The sequence below is a fragment of the Botrytis porri genome (genome assembly GCF_014898465.1).
Source record: "Botrytis porri strain MUCL 3234 chromosome Unknown BPOR_026, whole genome shotgun sequence".
NCBI classification, from domain to species: domain Eukaryota; kingdom Fungi; phylum Ascomycota; class Leotiomycetes; order Helotiales; family Sclerotiniaceae; genus Botrytis; species Botrytis porri.
This window is the reverse complement of record NW_024066100.1, coordinates 196,210-217,339: the sequence shown is the minus strand read 5'-3', so window position 1 is coordinate 217,339 and position 21,130 is coordinate 196,210. Positions and strand designations below refer to the sequence as shown.

The window sequence follows — 21,130 nt, the reverse complement described above, 5'->3', positions numbered from 1 at the left end:
CTTTCAAGTAGGCTCGTTGTAATAAGAGCCCGTAGCTGGCCGAAAAATATTACTTTGATGGTATGGATGGACTTGCTCATCTGATTTGTAGAGTCTTTCTACAGAACTCTACTTTCAATCATTATTTAAAGCTCTATACCATCGCCCGCATTGCCTGGAATATCGCTTGGGTTGCCATGTGCAAACCACACATATAGCAGAGCTAGATTCCTTGACCTCCATTCACCCGCCCAACTTGTTATATTCCTCTCCAAACATATATTTGAAGCTTCCCCTGATTTGCTCACAAACCCCTTTCTCCGTTTGATTCCCCAGCTCTTGAAGACAATATGATCATCACATGCCATTTGTACTATATATTCCTACGCTGTGCGTTCGACATCTAAACCAATGAATGTGTTTATTGAGTGCTCCTTACTGCCCCATTGCCTCGAACCTTGATAATTATGTAGCGGATTAAGCTTCGGTGGCCAGCTTGTATGGATGAAAAATGGTCTCGGGATTTGCTCTCCTCTTGAGCTCACATCTTCCATGGGGTCAGCTTGCAGAATGACTGCACCATTCCCGCGTGAACCTAGGGAACGAGGTGTCTGGGATACGGTGTAGGAACTAATTCCAAGAACGAGGGCAGCTGTTGAAAATGTTTCTTTGTCGCCTTCTCCTGCACCTCCTTGAGTCATAAGGTGATGATAATAATCACCGTAGGCATTGTAGTATGCCGCGAGTAAAAATGCCTCGGTTCAATGTGCCTTGTTGACTAGAATTTGTCCGACTTCGATTGTAGGGCGATTGTTTAGGATGGATCCTTCAAGGCCAGCTATCTTATTTAGAGTTGACGAGGGAGTCGGGCTCTAAGATGAGAATAATATTGCAAAAGCTTTGAGTTGATATGCCGAGAAAGAGTATCATATTGCGGGACTTAATTTATATCTCCTTGTATATACCAAGGACCAGCCAGTATGTATCATGAAACACGAGAACTATCTCGCTCTTTGGAAGCAATTCCATGTGTCCAAAATTAAAGTTTGGCATGAAGCCCGCAATCTTAGAAAATTGAAGCATTTAATCTGCGGAATTGAACCGTTTGTTACTAACCTCAAAAAGATCAAAAACAGATCGCGACAATAATATTTGTCGACGGCTATCAACCACTTCCAAGTTACTGATTTTGAGAAGGAATTCGCTCCCTTGTCTAAAAGTGGTCTCTTTCTAACCATAATGGCTATATCCTGCATGGTTGGGGGCCAAATGAGCCTTGCTGATAAGCACCACCAAAACATTGCAATGGTTTCTGCTCATGATATTGATAAACGTATTTACCATCATCGCCACAGTTTCGAAAACTTGGGACACTTATCGGTAGGCAAATCCATGAGGTCTTGCGAATACCATGGGGTTAAGGGACAAATTCCAACGAGCGAAGGACTCTCTACGTAGGGAGCACACCAAGAACGATTCTCGTCAATCACCAGGTGGTGTCAAACAGCTTGTAGAGTCCACCATTACGTCTGCTTCTCAATCAACTTCTACATCTACTGGCCTATTGGGAGTCACCAGTAATGTCGCCAATATCACTGCGGGAGTTCAATCTTCACGCGATCCAGCTTCCCCAACGAACATCCCAATTGTCCAAACCAAATCCCAAGGGACCATGCAATTGGATGAGTCGAAGGATCTTTGGCTACAAGCATGTGATACTTTGAGACTCCAGGAGCCGGAATTGGTGAGTATTTCAATCCTTCGGGCGCGCGGGGCATTGATATCGACAGGATGAATTGAATCCTTAATTGAAGTTCGGTCTCTGCTAACTTGGCCTTTTTCTAGATGGACGATTACTCTCGAATTCTTCTCCGTGAAGCAAATGTAACGCCTGGGAGCAGCACTACACAAGATGCGCCAATTTCCAATGGCAAATTAATAAAATTGATGAAGGCAAAGCTGGACGGATTTACAATTCCCTCAAGTCGATCTGGGGACAAGATTGAAAAAATTGTCAAAGTTGTGATAGCAGCCAAGACTTTTATTGGGTCTACTCTTGAGAGTGAACCACATGCTGCTATAGCTTGGGCTGGCGTCTCCGTGTTTCTCCCTGTAAGTGGGTATATTTGTCTATTCATACATGAAAATATGTCATCTTGTCTATATCCTTGCAAAGATTGGATAGTTAGTCCTGTCACCTGTGGTTGTTTACAATTGATTGTGTTCAGTAATAGCTGAAACTCAGTATGCTACAGTGTTATATATAGGGAAATCGGTCTCTTCTCCAGATTGCAAAGTGATTAATCAGCCAAGACGAACATAGGTTGACAATATATTAGCTTCTAATCAATCCTATCACAGAGAAAGCGGGCTGTCGTGAAGGGCTAGAAAATATCCCACCACTCATAGATCGATATGCTCTCCTTGAAGCCTCCATCTGGGACCCGACCAGTACCGATGAATATCAGAGCAGTGCTGTAAAGCTGCAGCTAAGGAAAGCCATAATTCAACTTTACGCCAAAATCTTACTTTACGAAGCTCGAGTGATTAGCCAATTTTGCGGAAACTCCGTGACCGGATATTTTCGAGATGCCTTGAAACTTAACGACTGGACGACTATGTTTAGGGAAATGAACGAGCTCGATCACCGATGTGGAGATTTGATCTATGCCATTGATCGTGATTTGAACCGAAAAACAGTTGAAAAGCAACAGACCCTGCTAGCTGAGGCGTTGGATGGGTCAAAGACCTCGCAGAAGACCAGAGATTACCAGGAGTGCTTTCAGTCCTTTCGAAGTGGGAATCTGTATGAACTGCAAAAGAATCAAAATCCCTCTCGCATCCCAGGAACTTGCAAATGGGTGCTTGAGCATCCCACATTCATCGATTGGAAAGAAGGAAGTGGGCCTGGTGTTCTCTGGATCTCGGCAGATCCAGGCTATGGCAAGAGTGTTCTTTCAAAAGCGCTCATTGATGAAAACCTTGTCGCATCAGAACAGAATACGGATGTCTGCTACTTCTTTTTTAAGGATATCTCGAAAGAGCAGCGCAGTCTTACGAAAGCCCTTGCTGCCTTGCTACATCAAATATTTTCATCTCAAAAACATCTTCTAGTATACACGGAGTCTAGTTGGGCAAAGAACAATACCGAAATCGCCAATTTAGCCCATGAAATGTGGGGTATCGTGAAAAATATAGCTACGAGCGCAAACACTAGAAATATAATATGTATACTGGATGCTCTAGACGAGTGCGACGCTTCCGAACGAAAATTCTTTCTTAAACAATTACAAGCACTGTATAGGGTTACTGTCCCTGATATCGTCACTCATTCCTCGAGCCCCAGTCTCCCCGATGTCTCACTTCATTCACACATAGCTGTTGATTCAAGAGCTTCGACAATTTCTACTGGCTCACCCGACTTGAAGGTGAAATTCCTCATCACAAGTAGGCCTTACTATGAGATTGAAGAGGAATTCAAAAGTCTCACGGATGTATTTTCAGGAATCCGCTTGGCAGGTGAGGATACCACGGCAACAATAAAAGAGGAAATCAATCTCGTCATTGATGCTGAGGTAGATAAGCTCAAACTCTCCTCGAAAGCGGATACTCGACTTCGCTCTCGATTGAAGGACATAGAACATCGAACATATCTGTGGCTATATCTTATCATGGACACGATACGCCTTCGAGCCAAAGCTAGTAGACAATCAAAAACATTTGAAAGAATACTAGACGCGGAATTACCTTCTACGATTGACGAGGCGTAAGTGTTTCCTACTTTCAGATTCTTAATTGGCCCACGCACGGTGCCATGCTGTCTCCTTCATTTCATATATATCATATCGTTTGTTGTACTGATCATTTATTGGAACAGCTATGAGGCGATTCTCGATAAAAGTCCTGATAAGAAAGAGGCCACTAAGTTACTTCACATTGTGATCGGTGCAGAGAGACCTTTAGCACTGGATGAGCTTAATATTGCCCTCAATATAGATGAATCCTACGACGGATCTCAATCTTTTGAGGATATTGAGCTTGAGGATCCCGAACTATTCCCGAAAAGAATTCGGGATATTTGTGGTCTTTCTGTTTCCATTTCCGATTCCAAAGTATATCTTATTCACCAGACCGCGAAAGAGTTCCTGGTAGCGAAGGGCTCAAGCCTTGCAGCAACAGGTTGGAGACACAGCTTGCACACATACGATTCTCAGTCTATATTGACTAAGATTTGTATCTCATACCTCTATTTGAACACTTTCTCGGAGATTGATACTGGAGCTCGGTGCTTTATAACATCACCCAAAGGCCAACCAAACATCTCGAATGAAGACCAATTCAAGTTTCTAAAATATGCATCAGACTATTGGATGAAACATTGGAAGATATCTTCATCTCATATTGATGTGCGAACCATCATAGATTTATGCTCACCAACGGTTCGGCGGTCCATGTGGTTTCGAGCTTGTTTTGGAGTGAAATACCCTCCAAAATACCTCTGGCGTATCACTCACAGAATTCGGAACGTGTTGAAAGTAGATGATTTCGAAGAAGTAAATACTATATCACCGCTTATGATCGCATTAGGTCTTGACCTTCTTGACATTTCTAAAGCTCTTTTGGCCACTCCACTATCACAGTCTGAATTGAATCAATCTTGGAGAAAAGTAACCGCAGTGTCTTTTGCAATTCGCATGGGAGATTATGAAATGGTAAGATGAGCCAGTCATTTTTTTCAATGCGTGCAAGCATGTTTCTATTACAGATGATCTGCAAATGCCATTTCAATTATAGAGCGCTAATTTTTCTTTACACTCTAGACAAGGGCACTTATATCCGCTGGTGCCAACATAGGTGACAATAGCGCCGATGAGCATTCACGAACAGCATTAGAAGTCGCGCTCGACAGAGGGGACGACGATATTCTAAATCTCCTCTTTGAAAACAAAGCTGGAACACATGCCGCCTTGTGCTCGGCCTTAGGAAATTATGTTGTCAACTGGGATCCTAGACTTATCGACTTGCTCTTGGTAAAAAATGGACCCCTTGTACCCAGCTTGAGGGTTAGACTTCTACTAATCGCGTTGTCGACAAGTATTGCTCAAAATAAAGGCCTAGCTGTCAAATTTGTGCTAGCATGTCCTCACGAGCAGAGCATGGACGAAACATTGCAGAAACCCTTATATTCGGCACTGACAGCATATTATCTCGACTTCGATATCTGCTCATTGATCATAGATGATCCAGCAATACATGATCTTGACAAGTGTTGGGAACTCAATAACAGTACTGGTAACAGTCAGTCAATAGTTCATCATCTCACTGAACGTTTGAAACCCAACAGTATTGGTTTTTGTCGGTACTCAGATGGAGTACGGCTCCTAAAACTTCTGGGCGCTCGTGGTGCGTCCTTTGATCGACACTTTGATGGTTCTGCGTTCTTGGACGCAGCTTGGTGTGGCCGAGTTGATTATTTTGAGGTTTTCCTCCAAAAAGACCCTCAATTGGCATCACTCTACATCAACAAAGCTAGAGTTCATTCGACGCCTCTGGATATCGCAATCAACAATAGCAATCATGATATGATCAGATGTCTTTTGAAACACGGTGCACGTTTCAATCAAAGTATCCGCTTCGAGTTCCCTTATCTTGAAGAAAGTTACTTTTTCACTATTTTCACCGCATTTAAACGCGGGGATATTGACAAAACGTTTAGAATCAACTTGATAGATGGAATCCTTAGCACTGTATCAATGCAGCAACTTCAAAAGCTCATTGGGTATGGTTTTGATATCAATCTAGATATTAGAGGCCAAACCCTACTTTCGCATGCGGCATCTTCTGGAAATTCAGATTGGGTTCAGTGGCTTATTGATCACGGAGCCAATGTTGATGATAGATTCTCGAATAGACAGTCCATTCAATATTCGCCTTTGATGGAAGCAATCTGGTATTGCGATGATTCAGCAGCTGCATCAGGCATTATAAAGATTCTTCACGAGCACGGTGCAAATATTGATGGTCCCAGAGATTACAAGGGACGCGCCGGCTTTGTTGTAGCATCTTCAGTACACCTTGCTATCATCAAATGCAGCGTTAAAGTCTTGCAGACTTTACTTGAGTGCAATGCCGACGTGAATCTTCATGGGGAGAACTATGGAATCCCGCTCAAGGAAGCAACTATGAATGGGCAAGTTCACCTTCTGAAACTTCTCGTGTCATACGGAGCAGACGTCAACGCCGTAGTTGAAGGTATCCCAATATTGCACCAAGCCATATTCAATCGAAAACTGGAGGCAGTGGCTGTCTTGCTTGATCTCGGTGCCTACATAAACATTTTAGAATGTGTCCGAGGCACACCATTACAGCTTGCGAAGGATATGCATTATGTAGAAATGGTATTGCTATTACAGAGTCGGGGAGCGTTAGAAGTCTGCAACCTAAAACCACTGGGAACTTCGTATTTTTACCATCAATCTCGTGGTCATACGTCAACAAATTCCTTAGCCTTCTTCAGAAAAGATATTGAAATGCCTGCCCCAGAGGTATCCTCACGGCGCCGAAGTCTTAATCTCCAAACTTGGGGTACGTACACTTTCGATCACCATGGTACGGTGGCTTCTGGCCCTTTCCATGAAGAAGTGAGGAATTATGTGCTATCTGACTTGAGTTTAAGATTCGAGAAAAGGAAAGAAGTAGACAGCGGCAGTGATGATGAAGATAACGATACCTTGAGTGCTATACTGACATAGCTACTCAAGCATAAGTCCTGAGTATAGCTCTTCTGACTTGGGTGTGGGTTCCGGAGCGTCCGCAGAACGGAACAGCATTACTACTAATCAGGGGCCCAATTCTTCTCACGGAGCAGAAATGGAGTGTAGCCCTTGATTGATTTGGAATTCGGACCAAAGCTCTAGGTCTTACTCGTCATCGTCAAGCGGCCCTTTCCCTTTCGTTCGGTCAGAGCGCGATCGTTGTCTACCTCCGAACTCCTTGAAATTTCAATCATATGACCAATTCGGAGCATGAAAGCTTTTGATGAATGTGAGAATGTACATTGATGTTCACTTTGAGCTGTATATCGACGTCATCTTGTCCATATAAGCAAGATCAATTCATTGGCAATAATGGTAAATATTGCTATTTTATTACACGCGTGACTAACACCGTAGTGGGTTCTGTACCCTGTGAGTCATAGCATTCAGATCGTGTGTTCAGAGGGGACACAAGATTTGCTTCGAAAACATCTTTAAATCTTCCTCTTATGAAGTCCGACTCTACTCTTTGGTAGTGATGATTTTGAAATGAAGCATGATACCATTTCCTCTTTGTGTTTCGAAAAGACCAAAGCTATTTTCATATTCAAAAACAACTTCCTCCACACCCACTTTCATGTGTACTTTATCTCTCGGCTCCTTGACAGTCGAGCTAACTTTCATATCCTCTACTAACATTGATTTTTCCTCGCTCTTCGAACTTGACTTCCTGCCCCAGAATCTGCCAAAATTTACTCCTGGACTGGAAACGACCTTCTTGGAATCCTGTTTCGTAACTAGTGGTCTGGATGGTAGCTCCTTTTCGGGTTTCAAAGCCTCAGCTAGTCGTTTTGCCATGTCTTCATCCTCCCAGAACCATGATCCGCCATTGAGGCTCTCCATATCTCCTATCTCCACAAATACGTCATATCCAGGATTCTCTCTATCGAAATCAAGCGGCTGTGCCTTTTCATTTTGAAGACAGTGTGCTGGGATCAACATCAGTGTTCCCTTTATCAAACCCGTGTTCGCAAACTCGGATAGATAGATTTGGATTTGGGCTGTGAGGAGAGAAAGGATTTTCTCTTCTTGTGCGTGCTCTAAAAGAGACTTTTGGGTTTGGATGGAGCTGAATTGGGTTCTGAGGTGGTTTAGCTGGGATTGGATTTGGGTACCATAGGAGGTGGACGTAGATGGGGAAAGGGAAGAGCCCGAAGTCTTCGATACTGCAGGAGACACAGACGACGATGAGACGGATTCCATATATGATGGAGGAGCCGGCTCATCGTCGTGATCGTGTATTGGAATTTTTAAATCCATGCTGACAGCTAGGTACAAAAATGTGATATTTTTGGACGCCGCTGAAATGATCAAGGTTTGGTTATGGAAAGAACGTATAGGTTCCCTCTCTACCGAGGATATGTGAGCGAGCCTTCTGGTACGTCCGATGATGTAAATCCGATTATCGCACTCTCTCTTGCTTTTGCAGCAATTCGCAATCTTGGTAGACTTAAAAGTAGTGTTACTAAGTGCTAGTAGATTTTAGTGGTTCAGTAGTCACGAGACCGGATTCGCTTGGGAGAAAGCCTATCAGCAATCGATGATGTATGTGACTTCTCCATTGATATGACTCAAATTGCCTCGGAATTTCGAAATCCTCATTCGGACTCAAATAAATTGCGATTTCACGGATTGCTTAGGTCGGACAACTCACTCGGCTGTGCTACACCCCGTACCAAGAAACATGTGTTATTTCGCTGCCTAATATGCACCGAAAGGCTTTAAAATATGCGAAAATAAGGTAGCCATTTAAAGTTATCTGCCTCATCGGCCTTGGTCAAGGAATAGCCACTGAAGTGCAATTTGATAGGTAAGAAATGACAATGGCTGTGTGGGGCTGTCGAGATCAGGTGAGACTTTCTAGAAGCTCGCTAGAACTCCTCAGTGGATCCGGGGAAGATCACCCAATTTAGGGGCTCGGCATCCCAGGCTGGAATTCCCAGCAAGCCTTGCCAAGGTGGCAGAATTGCATCTAAATTTGCCGTTTGCCAATTTCGCAGAATTATTCCTGGTTGCGGTAAACAGCTGATAAGCTTATAGTGTTATAGTGTTATCTATCTAAGTATTTGATGGTCTAAATATTAAAGTTTTATGATATCGTGGGGATTGGACTTCTTTAAACACGCTCCTCCCTTCCGATGATTCCCACCACAGCATTCCCAATCCGTAAGCGAGGAGATAGTCAATGTGTAGGTTTACGATAGGTCATAAAGGGCCAAGCTCTTACTCTACACGGTCGAAATGGCGGCAGTGTAACTATTCATTTTCAGTCGACAGGATTGCGCCCTTAACGCTATTGGTTAGACGAGGGCTCCCTTGTTAATCCAATGGGTTTGACATCAAATTGCTCCTCAATTGTTGATGCATCCCATCCCGCTATCGCCCTGCCTTTTGACGAAGTATTCACCACAATACTCATAAAAAATGACTCAGTAAGGTTGTTCTAAATGCCTTGAACATGTCTTGCTTATTGATGGCGCCCTCAGCTTGGCGAGTCGATGTGAATGTATATAAAGTTACTTTAGATCTTCTGTTCGACGTTTCCCGCTCGCTACTTATTTCCGTCATCACTTATCAATTGCCATTTCTATATTGTTCTCGCGTCTCATTACTAGTGTCTTCGCCGTTACAACTTCATTTATTCCCAAGAGAGATCAATTGATCAGCTGATCTACACAATCGTAATTTAGTGTTGGGCAAATAAGAGTCGGACCAGTTTAGAAGGAGCCATCTTAGGTACTGATATATCAGCCCCTCCCTTTCTTCCAATCAAACCACAACATTTCATCGCCTATATCTGCCGATACCTATTAGAGCTCTACAATTTTATCAGTACATTTACCAATATCTACATCATTTCGGCAGGTTATCACGAGCTCACCAATAATTGAGAGTTCACTATCAGCGCATTTGGCAACCTTGGAGAACTTTTAGGAATATTCAGAAGCGTTAAGTACCCCGGACTCAAGTCAGTATTCACGTTTATCGACTGATCCGGTATAGTTCAGTAAAATCAATGTGCTAGTACAGCCACTAATTGTATGACAGGACACATCTCCCCCCCTTCAAAAGTCTATAAAGTCTTTCGATTTCCCCCCGTGATAAGATTTCAATAGTTCAAGGAAAAATCACATATCAATCATCATGTATCAAATTGCTTCCCCCAATGAGGTTTGAACATGCTCCTAATTCGCTTAAAGACGACCTATCTAACTTCTCTTAGTACCTCGCCATCACTGGCGCAAAGATTGCGACTGTCAAAATATGCAAGAGTGCTTTTGTTTGGCCCTTCCAAAAGGCGGGTTCATATCCATTCTCTCGTATTGCACTGCTAATGCTTTCCAGGTCCGAAGATTCAACATTCAACCTCGCGACTATGAGCTGTCACTTCAGGCGATGACAAAGGAGAAACTTCAGTTGGCAATTCCTGTAGTATTCACCATCGGTCCCGATGTCAACCGCAGAGGCGATAATTCTCGTACTGCTGATTCTAACCATGAGAGCGCCGCAGAGGATGGCGACGACGCCCTTTTGAAGTTCGCAATGCTGTTGGCTGAAGGCGAAAGCAATGACGGTGATGCAGGCGCACATCTTAGAAAGATTGTCGTCGGTATCATCGAAGGTGAAACCCGTGTTCTCGTCAGCTCCATGTCGATGGAGAAGATTTTCACAGAGAGAGAAGCATTCAAGAAGGACATCTTCAAGAACATTCAATCTGAGTTGGGACAATTTGGCCTTAGAATCTATAACGCCAACGTGAAAGAACTCAAAGATGCTCCAGGCTCCAACTACTTTGCCTCTCTCAGCAAGAAAGCCCACGAGGGTGCTATTAATCAAGCCCGTATCGATGTAGCAGAGGCTCAACGATTGGGTACTGTTGGAGAGGCTCAGCGTCGGGCAGAACAAGACCGAGAACTCGCCAAGGTTCAAGCCGAGACCGCAGTTCAAAAGACAGAACGTGATAGTGAGAAGGCTCGCGCTGAGGCCACACTTGCGACCCGCAAAACTGTTTACAGCCGTGATGTTAATGTTGCTCAAATCGGTCAGTAATATTTATTTTTATTTTCTGGAGGATCTGTCTCAACGTTTTCCTAATACATTTCTCTAAGAAATCTCCAATACCCTGAAAATTCTGAAGCTTGAAGACCCTGACGCTCGAGTTCTTCCTGAGGATCTCGAAAGAATGGTCATTAAAGTAGCAATTCTAGATATTGAATTACAGATTTTGCAAAGGGAAAAGGAGATCAAGAATCTTCGAGAGAGACTCAATTGGTTTAGGATGAAATAAACTGACGCATTGAACGTTTGAAGAGGCTACACGTGCTACCGAAGTCCGCGACGAGGAACTCCGCCGAGACGTCGAAGTCAAACGTGCTTTCACCGAGCTTGAACGTCTCCGTGCTAGTGATGTTGTCAAGGCGACGATTGCCCGTGAAGCTAAGCAACAAGCTGCTGATGCTAAGAACTACGAAGAGCAAGCCCGCTCAAATGCCGAATACTATAGCCAGCAGAAGATAGCCGAAGCAAAGGCAAACGCTGAACAAAGAGCTGCTGATGCTAAGATGTATAGTGAGAAACAAGCCGCACTTGCAAAGGCCAATACTGAGCAGAAGAGTGCCGATGCCAAAGTCTACAGTGAACAGAAGGCGGCTGATGCCAAGGCATATAAAGAGAAGGCCCGCGCAGAGTTTGAGCTTTACAGCGAGCAGAAAGCTGCCGAAGCAAAGGCCTACAGAATCAAATTGGAAGCTGAAGCTAATTTCATCGCCGAGTCCAGAGCAGCCGAAGCAGCCCTCTTGAGACAGCAAAAGGAGGCAGCTGGTATGAGTGCTATGGCCGTCGCATACGCAGATATGAGCAAGGCTATGGGTGGTCCACAAGGACTCATGCAATACCTCATGATCGAGCGTGGTACTTACCAAGACCTTGCCAAAGCCAACGCCGAGGCCGTTCGTGGTTTGAACCCCAAGATGACGATCTGGAATACAGGTGCACAGGCTGGTGGCAATGGTGAAGGCAGCTCTGCTGAAGCTCAGGGAATCGGTATGGGTGGTATGGATAGCATTCGTAATATGTATCAGATGCTTCCACCACTCATGTCCACTATTCATGAGCAGACTGGGATGACTTTGCCAGAGTGGCAATATGGACGTTTGGGTCCTGTACCTAGAGAGACTCAGGAGGTTGCCAAGGTTAATGGTAAGACCAATGGCGCTAATGGGCATTGATAAGGAAATCACAAGGAGCTTGATATGAGTACTGGGTGTTACAGCGTTGCGAGTAATAAGGCGCCGGTTTGCAGGGACAAGGAGTCATATTTTCATAGCATTGATCGGTAAATCTGTTAGAGATATGTCCATCCTTCAGCGTTTCATTATTCGGAGGTCTCGATCTCCAAGCGTTTTCGTCTATAGTTATAGATTCGGCGGGGTTATCACATGGAGGTACTTGGACAAGCAGTATCCCGGGGGTTCCTTGACACTTCTGGAGTTACCGTGTTTGGAGGATATTTCTGTTTTTGATTCTTGGTTATTCAATGGCCCGTCTTATTAAGATAGTCTTCCCTTAGTCTGTTAATATAATTCGTCACAGTTGGATTCTGAACATGGTTTTCACTCTCGGGTGGGGAGTTCCCATGCTTTTGAAAAGAATGTGAGAAGGAACGACATAATGGATGAAAGCAAGAAAGGGAAGAAGGAGATGGACCACTGTAAATTATTTCATGCAATGTAATGTTGAGTACTTTTATCTTCCTCGTGTCACCCTTCGTATTTGACTTTCTGTGAAAGTCTTGTGATTTGTACTTCGCTCTCAAACTTTATGCGAGAATTCGAAACACTTGGGATAAGTTCATATAACTTTGTGCATTTCCACTCTGAAGCAATCAAAATTCTCCCTACTGCTTAGAAGAATCTTTGATTGCTACCTGTCCCCGACTTCGTCATTGTACAGTGCGCTAGAATATGAAGTTTGCATTTTGCTTCTTGCATCTTTCAATAGAAATTCTCGTCATTCGATGGTACGATTTTTGCATTGTAAATGAACACAGGTGGGCAGAGCTAATTGGACCATCCCCACCTTTGCTGAAAGGGTTCAATTTTTTTTTAGCATCTATATCCATACTAACGCATTCGAAATCACGGGGAAAGGATTTTTCTGCTACTACCATGGGGAAGTTGCCAAGCGTACGGAGTATTGGGGGCTGCTTTCAGTATAGGTCACATCTGATTGGATAAGAGTGATTGGAAGAACCGTTCTTTTTGAGGGAGCTCGTCGTGATTTTCAACATAATCATGCGGTCAGAAAGTATGCAACAATCTACCTAAGTATGGACCACCAATAATCTTGTATCTATCGCCTTCCGGGACGTGCTTGTGAGTAGAGTGTGGCATGCGTTCTGGCCGCACGAGTATAGTTTTGTTTTCTAATGACACGCTGTGTTCCTAGGAGTCTTAAGATATTGTGGTAGCTTTCTTAGAAACCAGGGAATGGTATCGAAGCAGGTGTATCGCTGGTAAAGTGATGTTGTTTAGTGATTTTGGGAAGAGAAGGAGAAGTTCGCAGCATGATTTGCGAGCTTTAATGCAGTAATGTTTCCCCCCTCCAGATTATACCTTTTAGTCTTAGTGTTCTAAACCATGTCATGTTGCAAAAATAGAATTGAGATGAAACTCTTACAGCAGATGGAATCTAAATCAAGACAGGAAAAAGATGTTATAAAGAAAACATGCTTCATAGGCGTCGTTCCACTGGCACCTGCTCAAGAATGGCGTCAACAAAGCTTAATCTACCAGTAAATCATCGTTCTATGATCGCAATCTAACCGCAGTCTGAATCGAGACTGATGTAAGATCTTACAAGACTAGAGCGACTTTTAACCCTATCTTTAGTTGGAAGCAGTATTTCAGCCTCCTTTTACAGTTCGAAGGTTTCAAGTTACTTTTTATCTCGACTCAGTTCTTCAGCTCTTGAACTGTCAACAATGACAGGTAAATTGTTCCACCTGTATCGACATTCCAGAGTTACTCACTGCGTTGTATAATAACGAATCGTCTGTCTTCTCTCTCCGTTTGCTTTTACCCGAATGCACGAAGGGGGGTAAATTGGAAGGGGGTGACTAAGCATATTTTTTCAAATTTACATGGTAAAACTGAATACGAAGTGGAAATATGACGTTTGAAATAGCCGTGAAGCTTGTTGACAGAGCTAAGATGATACCAGCTTTCAATTGGATAACTAACCAACGTATATACCTCATTAGCACGTGATATTACAATGTCTCAAAGAGAAGAGGCTGATACGAGGTATGAGCTCTTATAGCTCCACTTATTAACTGGCTAATAATCCTATAGAAATAACCCCTTCAGTCTACTCTTTCCATCTTTCACCGCTGATTTTCACAGGCAGAACTTCCCCGTCAATGTCCATGCAAGGAAGCGGTGAATATTTAAATTTTAGAGATGTAAATAACTATCGCATACACAGCCCGCTTCGACAGAAATCATTATAGCTAGGAGTAATAAGTGTCCGTTAAAGTCGCAGTCTGTTTTATGAACATATACGAAGCATTGTTCATTAAATGATTTCACATTTAAGAGTCTCAATGCAATGCGGCAGCTTCCTTCATTACCAAAGCACAGTCTTATAGTGCTAAAGCTAAACTGGCTTCGCCACGGCCGGATGTGGATATTCGGTGTTCAGCTAATACTTGCCATGACCTAACCACCAGCGCCGGCAATCCCTTCCGCCCCATATGAATAAAGGTCCATTTTCAACCACATTCCTTCGTGTTCTTCGTATACCACATCACGATTTTTGGTAACAAATAGGCTTAATATTCCCACCTTTTATCCTGCCCAATTCTATGTCCAAACGACGAACTCATACCAAGTCATCAAATGGCTGCACACAATGCAAAAGGAGACGGGTAAAGGTCAGTTTGTCTTGTCTGTTTACTTGCTGAAAATGGTTTCGCTTTTCGCTTTCTGTTCTCCTAAAGCACAATCCCTTCTTGTGTCAGGGTTTCAGTAATCCAGATTGCAGTCCGATAACAAGATGTTTAAGATTTCAGTATTCAAGCAGCACATTCCAGTGGCATAAATTGTTTAAATCATTTGCATAATGAACTGCTTGTAAACATCAAAGTACTTTTGGACATCGAAAGCCGACGTCTAGCCTACCAGTCGGGACTACTGAATATCCTGTTCGGAATCTTCGGATGAAACATTTGACTTGTTGAATTGTTACACCGAGCTGTAGCTGATATACCAATCTCAGTGCGACGAAATACGGCCGACTTGTGCAATTTGTGCAAGACGAGGTGAACCATGCAGTTACCTTTCGCAGCCACCAAACCAGACACAAGGCAGTTTGTCTGCTAGGTTCTCATCTCAGTCTTCACCCACAGCTTCAGAGTTCGAAGATGACAACACTAGAGCTCTAGAGTTAAGATTGATGCATCAGTATTCAACCTCTACATCCATCATTCTTTCTAAAGATTCGAGAGATATAATGTTTTACTGCGATGTTATGGTCCACCACGCAATTGAAAATACTTTTCTGCTTCATGCCATTTTAGCCTCCGCCGCTATTCACATGTCGACTATTGAGACTGACAAATCACAATATTGGGTTGCTACTGCCTTGCAGTATCACAGTCGAGCAATACTTGGTCTCAATGAAGCCTTGCAGAATTATTCATCTGCTTCAGATGCAATATCTCTGTGTTCTCTGACCATGGTTATAAATTCTTTATCGTTGTCGAGAGAGAGGTTGAGGGGGGAAGAAATCGATCCTGTGGCTGAATTAGTCCAAACACGCAAATTACTTCAGGGGCTCTCAGTCTGTTTAGACCAAACAATAGGGGGTAATTTATGGACCGGTTCTTTCGAGGCTTGGAGGGACCAACTGATTCTGAAATCATCCAATCCGAGAAATACGATTCACAGGGATCTTCTCACACATATTGATAACACCAATTCCATTTTTGGACACATGGGCATATTTTTGAGCCAGCACGAGAAATTCCCAGAATATCTATCCAAAATTGAGGAATTCATCCAGTATGTATAGAGGCTATCTAGTCCCAAATATAGGACTTGACTAGGCTTTTTACTGACTTCGAACAACAGGACGATATTGCATAAGACGAACGAAATGACTACGTACATAGCTTCCATTGAAAGTGAACATAAAAATGAATACTTAAACGCTTGTACATCACTTTTCTCGTACATGGAAATTTTTCAGATGGAACAGGGCGCTACCATCATAGCATGGCCACTGGCAGCCAGCGAGTTTTTGGTAACCCTTTTGATAAACGGTGACGACATAGCAATGCTAATATTTATGCATTATGGGGTAGCGCTATATTTATGTAACTTACATAGTTTCTCCAAAGGCGCCGGAAAGCATCTGGTAGAAAAATTATCGCTAGCACTCGAGGCCAAACGTCCAGAATGGATCGAGGTGCTACTTTGGGCAAGGGCCTCTGTTTTACGGGATATGTAGGATTTTAAATCTGTTGCGGAGTCCCTATGTCGCAGGCCTTTCTTACCGTATTTTTGTATTATACCTTTACATTCTTTGGCCATAAGCAAGGCTTAAACTATTCAAAAAGAACTTTCTAGTAACTCGTCGGCCTTCTGCTAAGGTCGAAGATCATGAGCAACAAAGCAATAGAATTTGATGATCGACGTCATCCCTTATTCCCTCGTGCGAACAAACAGCTGCACCCATTTAGCCTCAAGTGTTAATTATGTGCGTTGAAAGTAATTTGATCTTCGTCTCTCAATTATCTCATGTCGATAGCATGTTCACCCCTCTGCCAATGTTAAATCGAGGGATGAAATTTCAATGACAAGTTCTCGTTGAAATCGAGATGATGTTTAGATTAACGGTTCCATAATATGAAATGTATCCTCACAAGTTTTATCCTGAGTCTCATAGCAATCCTTGCCTCTTATTGATGAAATATCCTATTTAATCTTCCAAGTTCAAAATTGCAGAATACGTTATGAGTCAGGACTCGGAACTATCAGCTTCAGGAATCAAAAAGTGAGCAGACGTGTAGATCAAAAAGTTTTTGGTGTACTTGGTTAAATATGATTCTACACTACAGGGTGCATCGTCAGTTTCGACAAGTGGAAAGTTCGCGGGTAGATCGCCAGGAGTGGAGATGATACTTTTTCCAAATTGGGTTTCCTTGTGTTTATATCTTGTAATTGCAAGTTGCATTTTCACACAAGATTAATGCTGTCCAAGTACAATTCAGTAACCAGATGGTTCGGGTTTTTAGATTTGCAAGGTACAAACAAGTGATCTGGTCCGGTTTATAATAAATTCACTCGTAGTCCTGGTTCGTGTCTCGTCGCGTGTCTGTCCTCGAAATTAAACATTGCTAATCTCGTAAAAATAAAAACGAGCCCGTCCCGACACGGTACCAACTCTTAGAATTGGCCATTCAAAGTCTCGAAGAAACTTCCGTTGCATATCTACATTCTCATCTCACAAGCTGTACCCCGACAAGTATGTTCCCGTAATCTAGACCGTCAGAAATGAAGAGTTTGGTTCATGAGCCGGCTCATGTTAAACTCATTGTCTCGAGCATATTTTCACCCGGCACCTAGGATTCAGCCACTCATGGGTTCTTAATGAGTCTGTTGCATATCTGAAAATCCGTGCCACAGATTACATCCTTACAAGTTCATGATTGACGAGGCAGTTCCGAACTCAAGGAATCTGGATTACCAGGAACAATCTAGTTCAAGGGCCAGCTCACATCCAACTCATTAGCTCGAGCACATATTTGACCGGCATCTAGGATTCGACCACTCACAGGTGCCCGAAAGGCTTTTGTTGCATACCTGATATTCCGTGCGTCAGACTATATCCTTACAAGTTTCATAATCGGTTTCCGAACTCAATGAATTTGGCTCATTAGCTAGCTTACTAGCCACAAGTTTGTAGTACAAGTACATCATCAGCCTCTTCGGTACGACCATTCACAGTCTTAGAATCATCATTGTTGTATATCTGATATTCCGTGCGACAGACTATATCCTTACAAGCTTATACTTAACAAGTTAATATTTGAATTTGAGGAATTTAGATTATTAGCTAGTTTGGTAATTTCGAGTATAGAAGTCATTGGTATATTCAATATAGTTACTCATAGTCTTGGACTCGTTATTGTTGTGCATCTTATATCCTATTTTACAAGCTTCATGCCTACAAATTACAGGTGATAGTGTGGAGAACGGGGTTGATGAAAGCGGCAAGCCAGTGATGGAGATCCATCAGTGAAGAGGCAGATTCGAGGTTCTGGTAGTAGAAGAAGGTGCTAGCCTGAACCAGGCATATAATGTATGATTAGATCGATGCCAGAACCTTAAGGGACATGTCTCGTCCAATGGTAACCGTGTTCATTATGATAAAATCCATTTGTCTGTAGTCGCATGTAAATAAGGCTTTCTGTCACATATTGACTACGATCCGGGCTAAGAGAGTGACGAGGAGCGATTTTAATAAGTTGCATTATCAATCCAAAAGCTAATCTTTTTCTATTCACAGAAACCAGATCGAGTAGTGAACAATTTATAAAATCCTGTTTTTGAAGTTTTATGGTCCAATTTCCTAGATCGATGGTAAGTGCAGTCGTCCATTCATAGTTAGGAAGTCACACAATCTCAAGTTTGTAAAGTTAAAATGCTTGCTGTGGTCTCCAGACACTAGAAATAAACTCCCATGCCAATCCCAATCAGAGTTTATTCAGAATTTGAGGTGACTAATTTCATTCCGATAAGATTGAGTATATATTACTAATTTTCCATCGAATAGTCGGGTAGATAGGGTAGAAGTTAAGTAATTAGTCTATTTTAGGGCTGGAATATAGATTACAGAAGAAGGTACTAGCCTGAATAGGCATATAATGTATTATAAGCTCGACGCCAGAGCCCTAAGGGGTATGGCTGGTCCAATGGTAACCATGTTCATTCTTTACAAATACATTTTTCTAGTACCTACGACTGGATTGTGGAATTTAGGGTTTGACTATGGCCTTGATTTTTAGGAAAAGAAACAAAGAATGTGTCAAATTATGAAATTTTAAGTTTCGAAAAAGGTACTTGACTCCTGTCAACTTATTATGACAGTGGCAGAAAGAATACACCAAAATTCGAAGCCAAGTATATTATCGAGCTTTACTATACAACTCATATTCCAGTATCATATATTCAACATAGTGAATTTTATCAATAATCATAGTCTTAAAATCGATGAAATGGAGATCAATTATTCACAATGTAATCTTACACAGAATTACGGTCATCATGAAGAACTTCAGACGATGGAAAATTGGTGACAGGTGGCTATTTTTTTTAATATACCTTACTTGATGTCATTAAATCACTAACGCTAGCGTGATGTGCCAAGTAACTATATCTGTGACATGCCATAGATTAAACGACTTTCGGCACCAGGGCTAAAATCACTTTACCGAGTGAGTTCACCTTACCAAAACGAGTTATATTCTTCCTAAGTATACCTACCTATGGTTGTCGAATCCGCTTGTCACTTATATTCAAAGACACTGATAACTGGCAAAACTTTCCCCAAAATCTCACTAGACTTCTTATCTCTTATCCAGAGATGCAACAATTCTCAAAGGAATTCCCTAGAACCAGACCAAGATTACGCTAATAAAGACGCTCATCATACTAACTCGCTTATCTCTTATCCAGACAAGCAGCAATTCCCAAAATAATCCCTTAGAACCACACCAAGACCATACTAATAGATACACTCATCATACTAGCCCCCTTATCTCTTATCCAGAGAGGCAACAAAATCCCTCTAGATTGAATGTAGAACCATACTAGTCTAACCCTCTGCTCCAATCATAACATCTGTCTCTAGATTCCCCCCTTTACCAATCAAAATTTCTCATTTAATCTTCTCACAGGACTAACTTGATAAGGTAGTATACAAAAATGCAACCAATCTTAAAAGATCCCTCTAGATTGAATCTAGAATCATACTAATCTAGCCCTCCACCTCAATTGTGACTTTTTTCTCTAATTTCCCCTCTCAACTAGTCAAAACCTCCCATTTCCATCTTCTCAGCAGACTAACTTTATGAGGTAGTATCCAGAGATGCAACATATTCACCAAATACTAAGATTCAAGAGTTTCAATATCTCTAGCTTTCTCCTTTTAAGTAATGAAAATCTCCCAAGCCATCTTCTCACGAAGCTAACTTCATGGAGTAATATGCAGAAAAGCAACAAATTCACCAAATATTAAGATTCAAGAGCTTCGATATTTCTAGCTTCCAGCTTCCACCCCTAGCTCATGAACCGGAAGTCCTTGCTCTTAGTCTATTGGATTGAGAGATACTAAGAAGTAATAGATTTATATGCTCTGTTCCTTATAGAGTATTATCCAGATGTGCAACAAAAGTTCGTGGAAATGAGATTCTATGGTGGTGATTTGTAGTCTATTGGTCGCTGAGTGTTCAGCCTATAAAATGTGAGTTCGATGAATAAAGACACGTAATTTTTGAGTTGGACATCATGGAGATACTGTTGGTTAGGAAACCGATTTTTCTACAGCTACTTTTTAGTGGGAAATGAAAAGAAGTAATAACGTAGGAAGACAGAAGGAAGTTTGAATTTCATTTTTTTTTTGGTTGGAGACTCGGGTCGTACTTACTCATCAAGTAATAGGGTTCCTGACATTGATTATCTTCTCCAAAACTCTACCCTCCTCTCCTACCTCATTCTCTCGTTTCCTCCCTTGCTTGATTCCAATTTCTCAGTATCTCCAGTCTATTAATCAATCACCAAGCTGACTAACTCAATCCATCCATCCAATCAATCAACCATACTTCTACATATCTTTCACCCAAAGGAGCAGGAACTCATCTCTCATCTCTCACCAGCCTAAGTGCTATCAGATATGAAAGTATATCTCCTTCTCCATCCCTTCTACCAAGAAACCTTAAACTTAAAAAGATTCCCCCTACTCTGCAGAACAAACTCTACAAACTCGATCTTCAAATAAGCAAGCCGACACGACCACACCAACAATCCCACCAATTCGAAACAGGTTAGGATGCCCCCATGAGATTCCATCCACAGATACGCAATAAAGCGATACTATTCCCTCCCAGATATAAGTTGATTATAACAAAAATACTACTCGCACTTACGCAAACTAGCGAGAGAGAAACCAGTACAGTCTTAGATACTTGGTTCCACACACCGATCACCCACTTATCAGGATACCCTCATAAAAACATAAATATAGATGTGCAACAGAACTTTTGCTCCCCATTT

At 42.2% G+C, this 21,130-nt stretch overlaps 4 protein-coding genes across 4 annotated transcripts; 3 read left to right on the top strand and 1 right to left on the bottom strand.

The window, feature by feature from the left end:
* Positions 1 to 1,390: 1,390 nt before the first annotated feature.
* On the top strand, positions 1,391 to 6,745 carry EAF01_011894 (uncharacterized protein; the record flags this gene model as incomplete). Its single annotated transcript, XM_038920152.1, has 6 exons — positions 1,391 to 1,723; positions 1,825 to 2,091; positions 2,319 to 3,745; positions 3,857 to 4,691; positions 4,800 to 6,687; positions 6,741 to 6,745. The coding sequence occupies 6 exons, from the start codon at positions 1,391 to 1,393 to the stop codon at positions 6,743 to 6,745; spliced, it is 4,755 nt and encodes a 1,584-aa protein (XP_038764406.1).
* A 511-nt stretch (positions 6,746 to 7,256) lies between these two features.
* On the bottom strand, positions 7,257 to 8,054 carry EAF01_011893 (uncharacterized protein; the record flags this gene model as incomplete). Its single annotated transcript, XM_038920151.1, has 1 exon — positions 7,257 to 8,054. The coding sequence occupies one exon, from the start codon at positions 8,052 to 8,054 to the stop codon at positions 7,257 to 7,259; it is 798 nt and encodes a 265-aa protein (XP_038764405.1).
* A 1,884-nt stretch (positions 8,055 to 9,938) lies between these two features.
* EAF01_011892 (uncharacterized protein) lies at positions 9,939 to 12,022 on the top strand (the record flags this gene model as incomplete). Its single annotated transcript, XM_038920150.1, has 4 exons — positions 9,939 to 9,965; positions 10,018 to 10,092; positions 10,140 to 10,836; positions 11,106 to 12,022. 4 exons carry the CDS (start codon positions 9,939 to 9,941, stop codon positions 12,020 to 12,022), a joined length of 1,716 nt encoding a protein of 571 aa, XP_038764404.1.
* A 2,636-nt stretch (positions 12,023 to 14,658) lies between these two features.
* EAF01_011891 (uncharacterized protein) lies at positions 14,659 to 16,304 on the top strand (the record flags this gene model as incomplete). The annotated part of the gene is made up of 3 exons (XM_038920149.1): positions 14,659 to 14,727; positions 15,072 to 15,856; positions 15,926 to 16,304. The coding sequence occupies 3 exons, from the start codon at positions 14,659 to 14,661 to the stop codon at positions 16,302 to 16,304; spliced, it is 1,233 nt and encodes a 410-aa protein (XP_038764403.1).
* Positions 16,305 to 21,130: the final 4,826 nt, after the last annotated feature.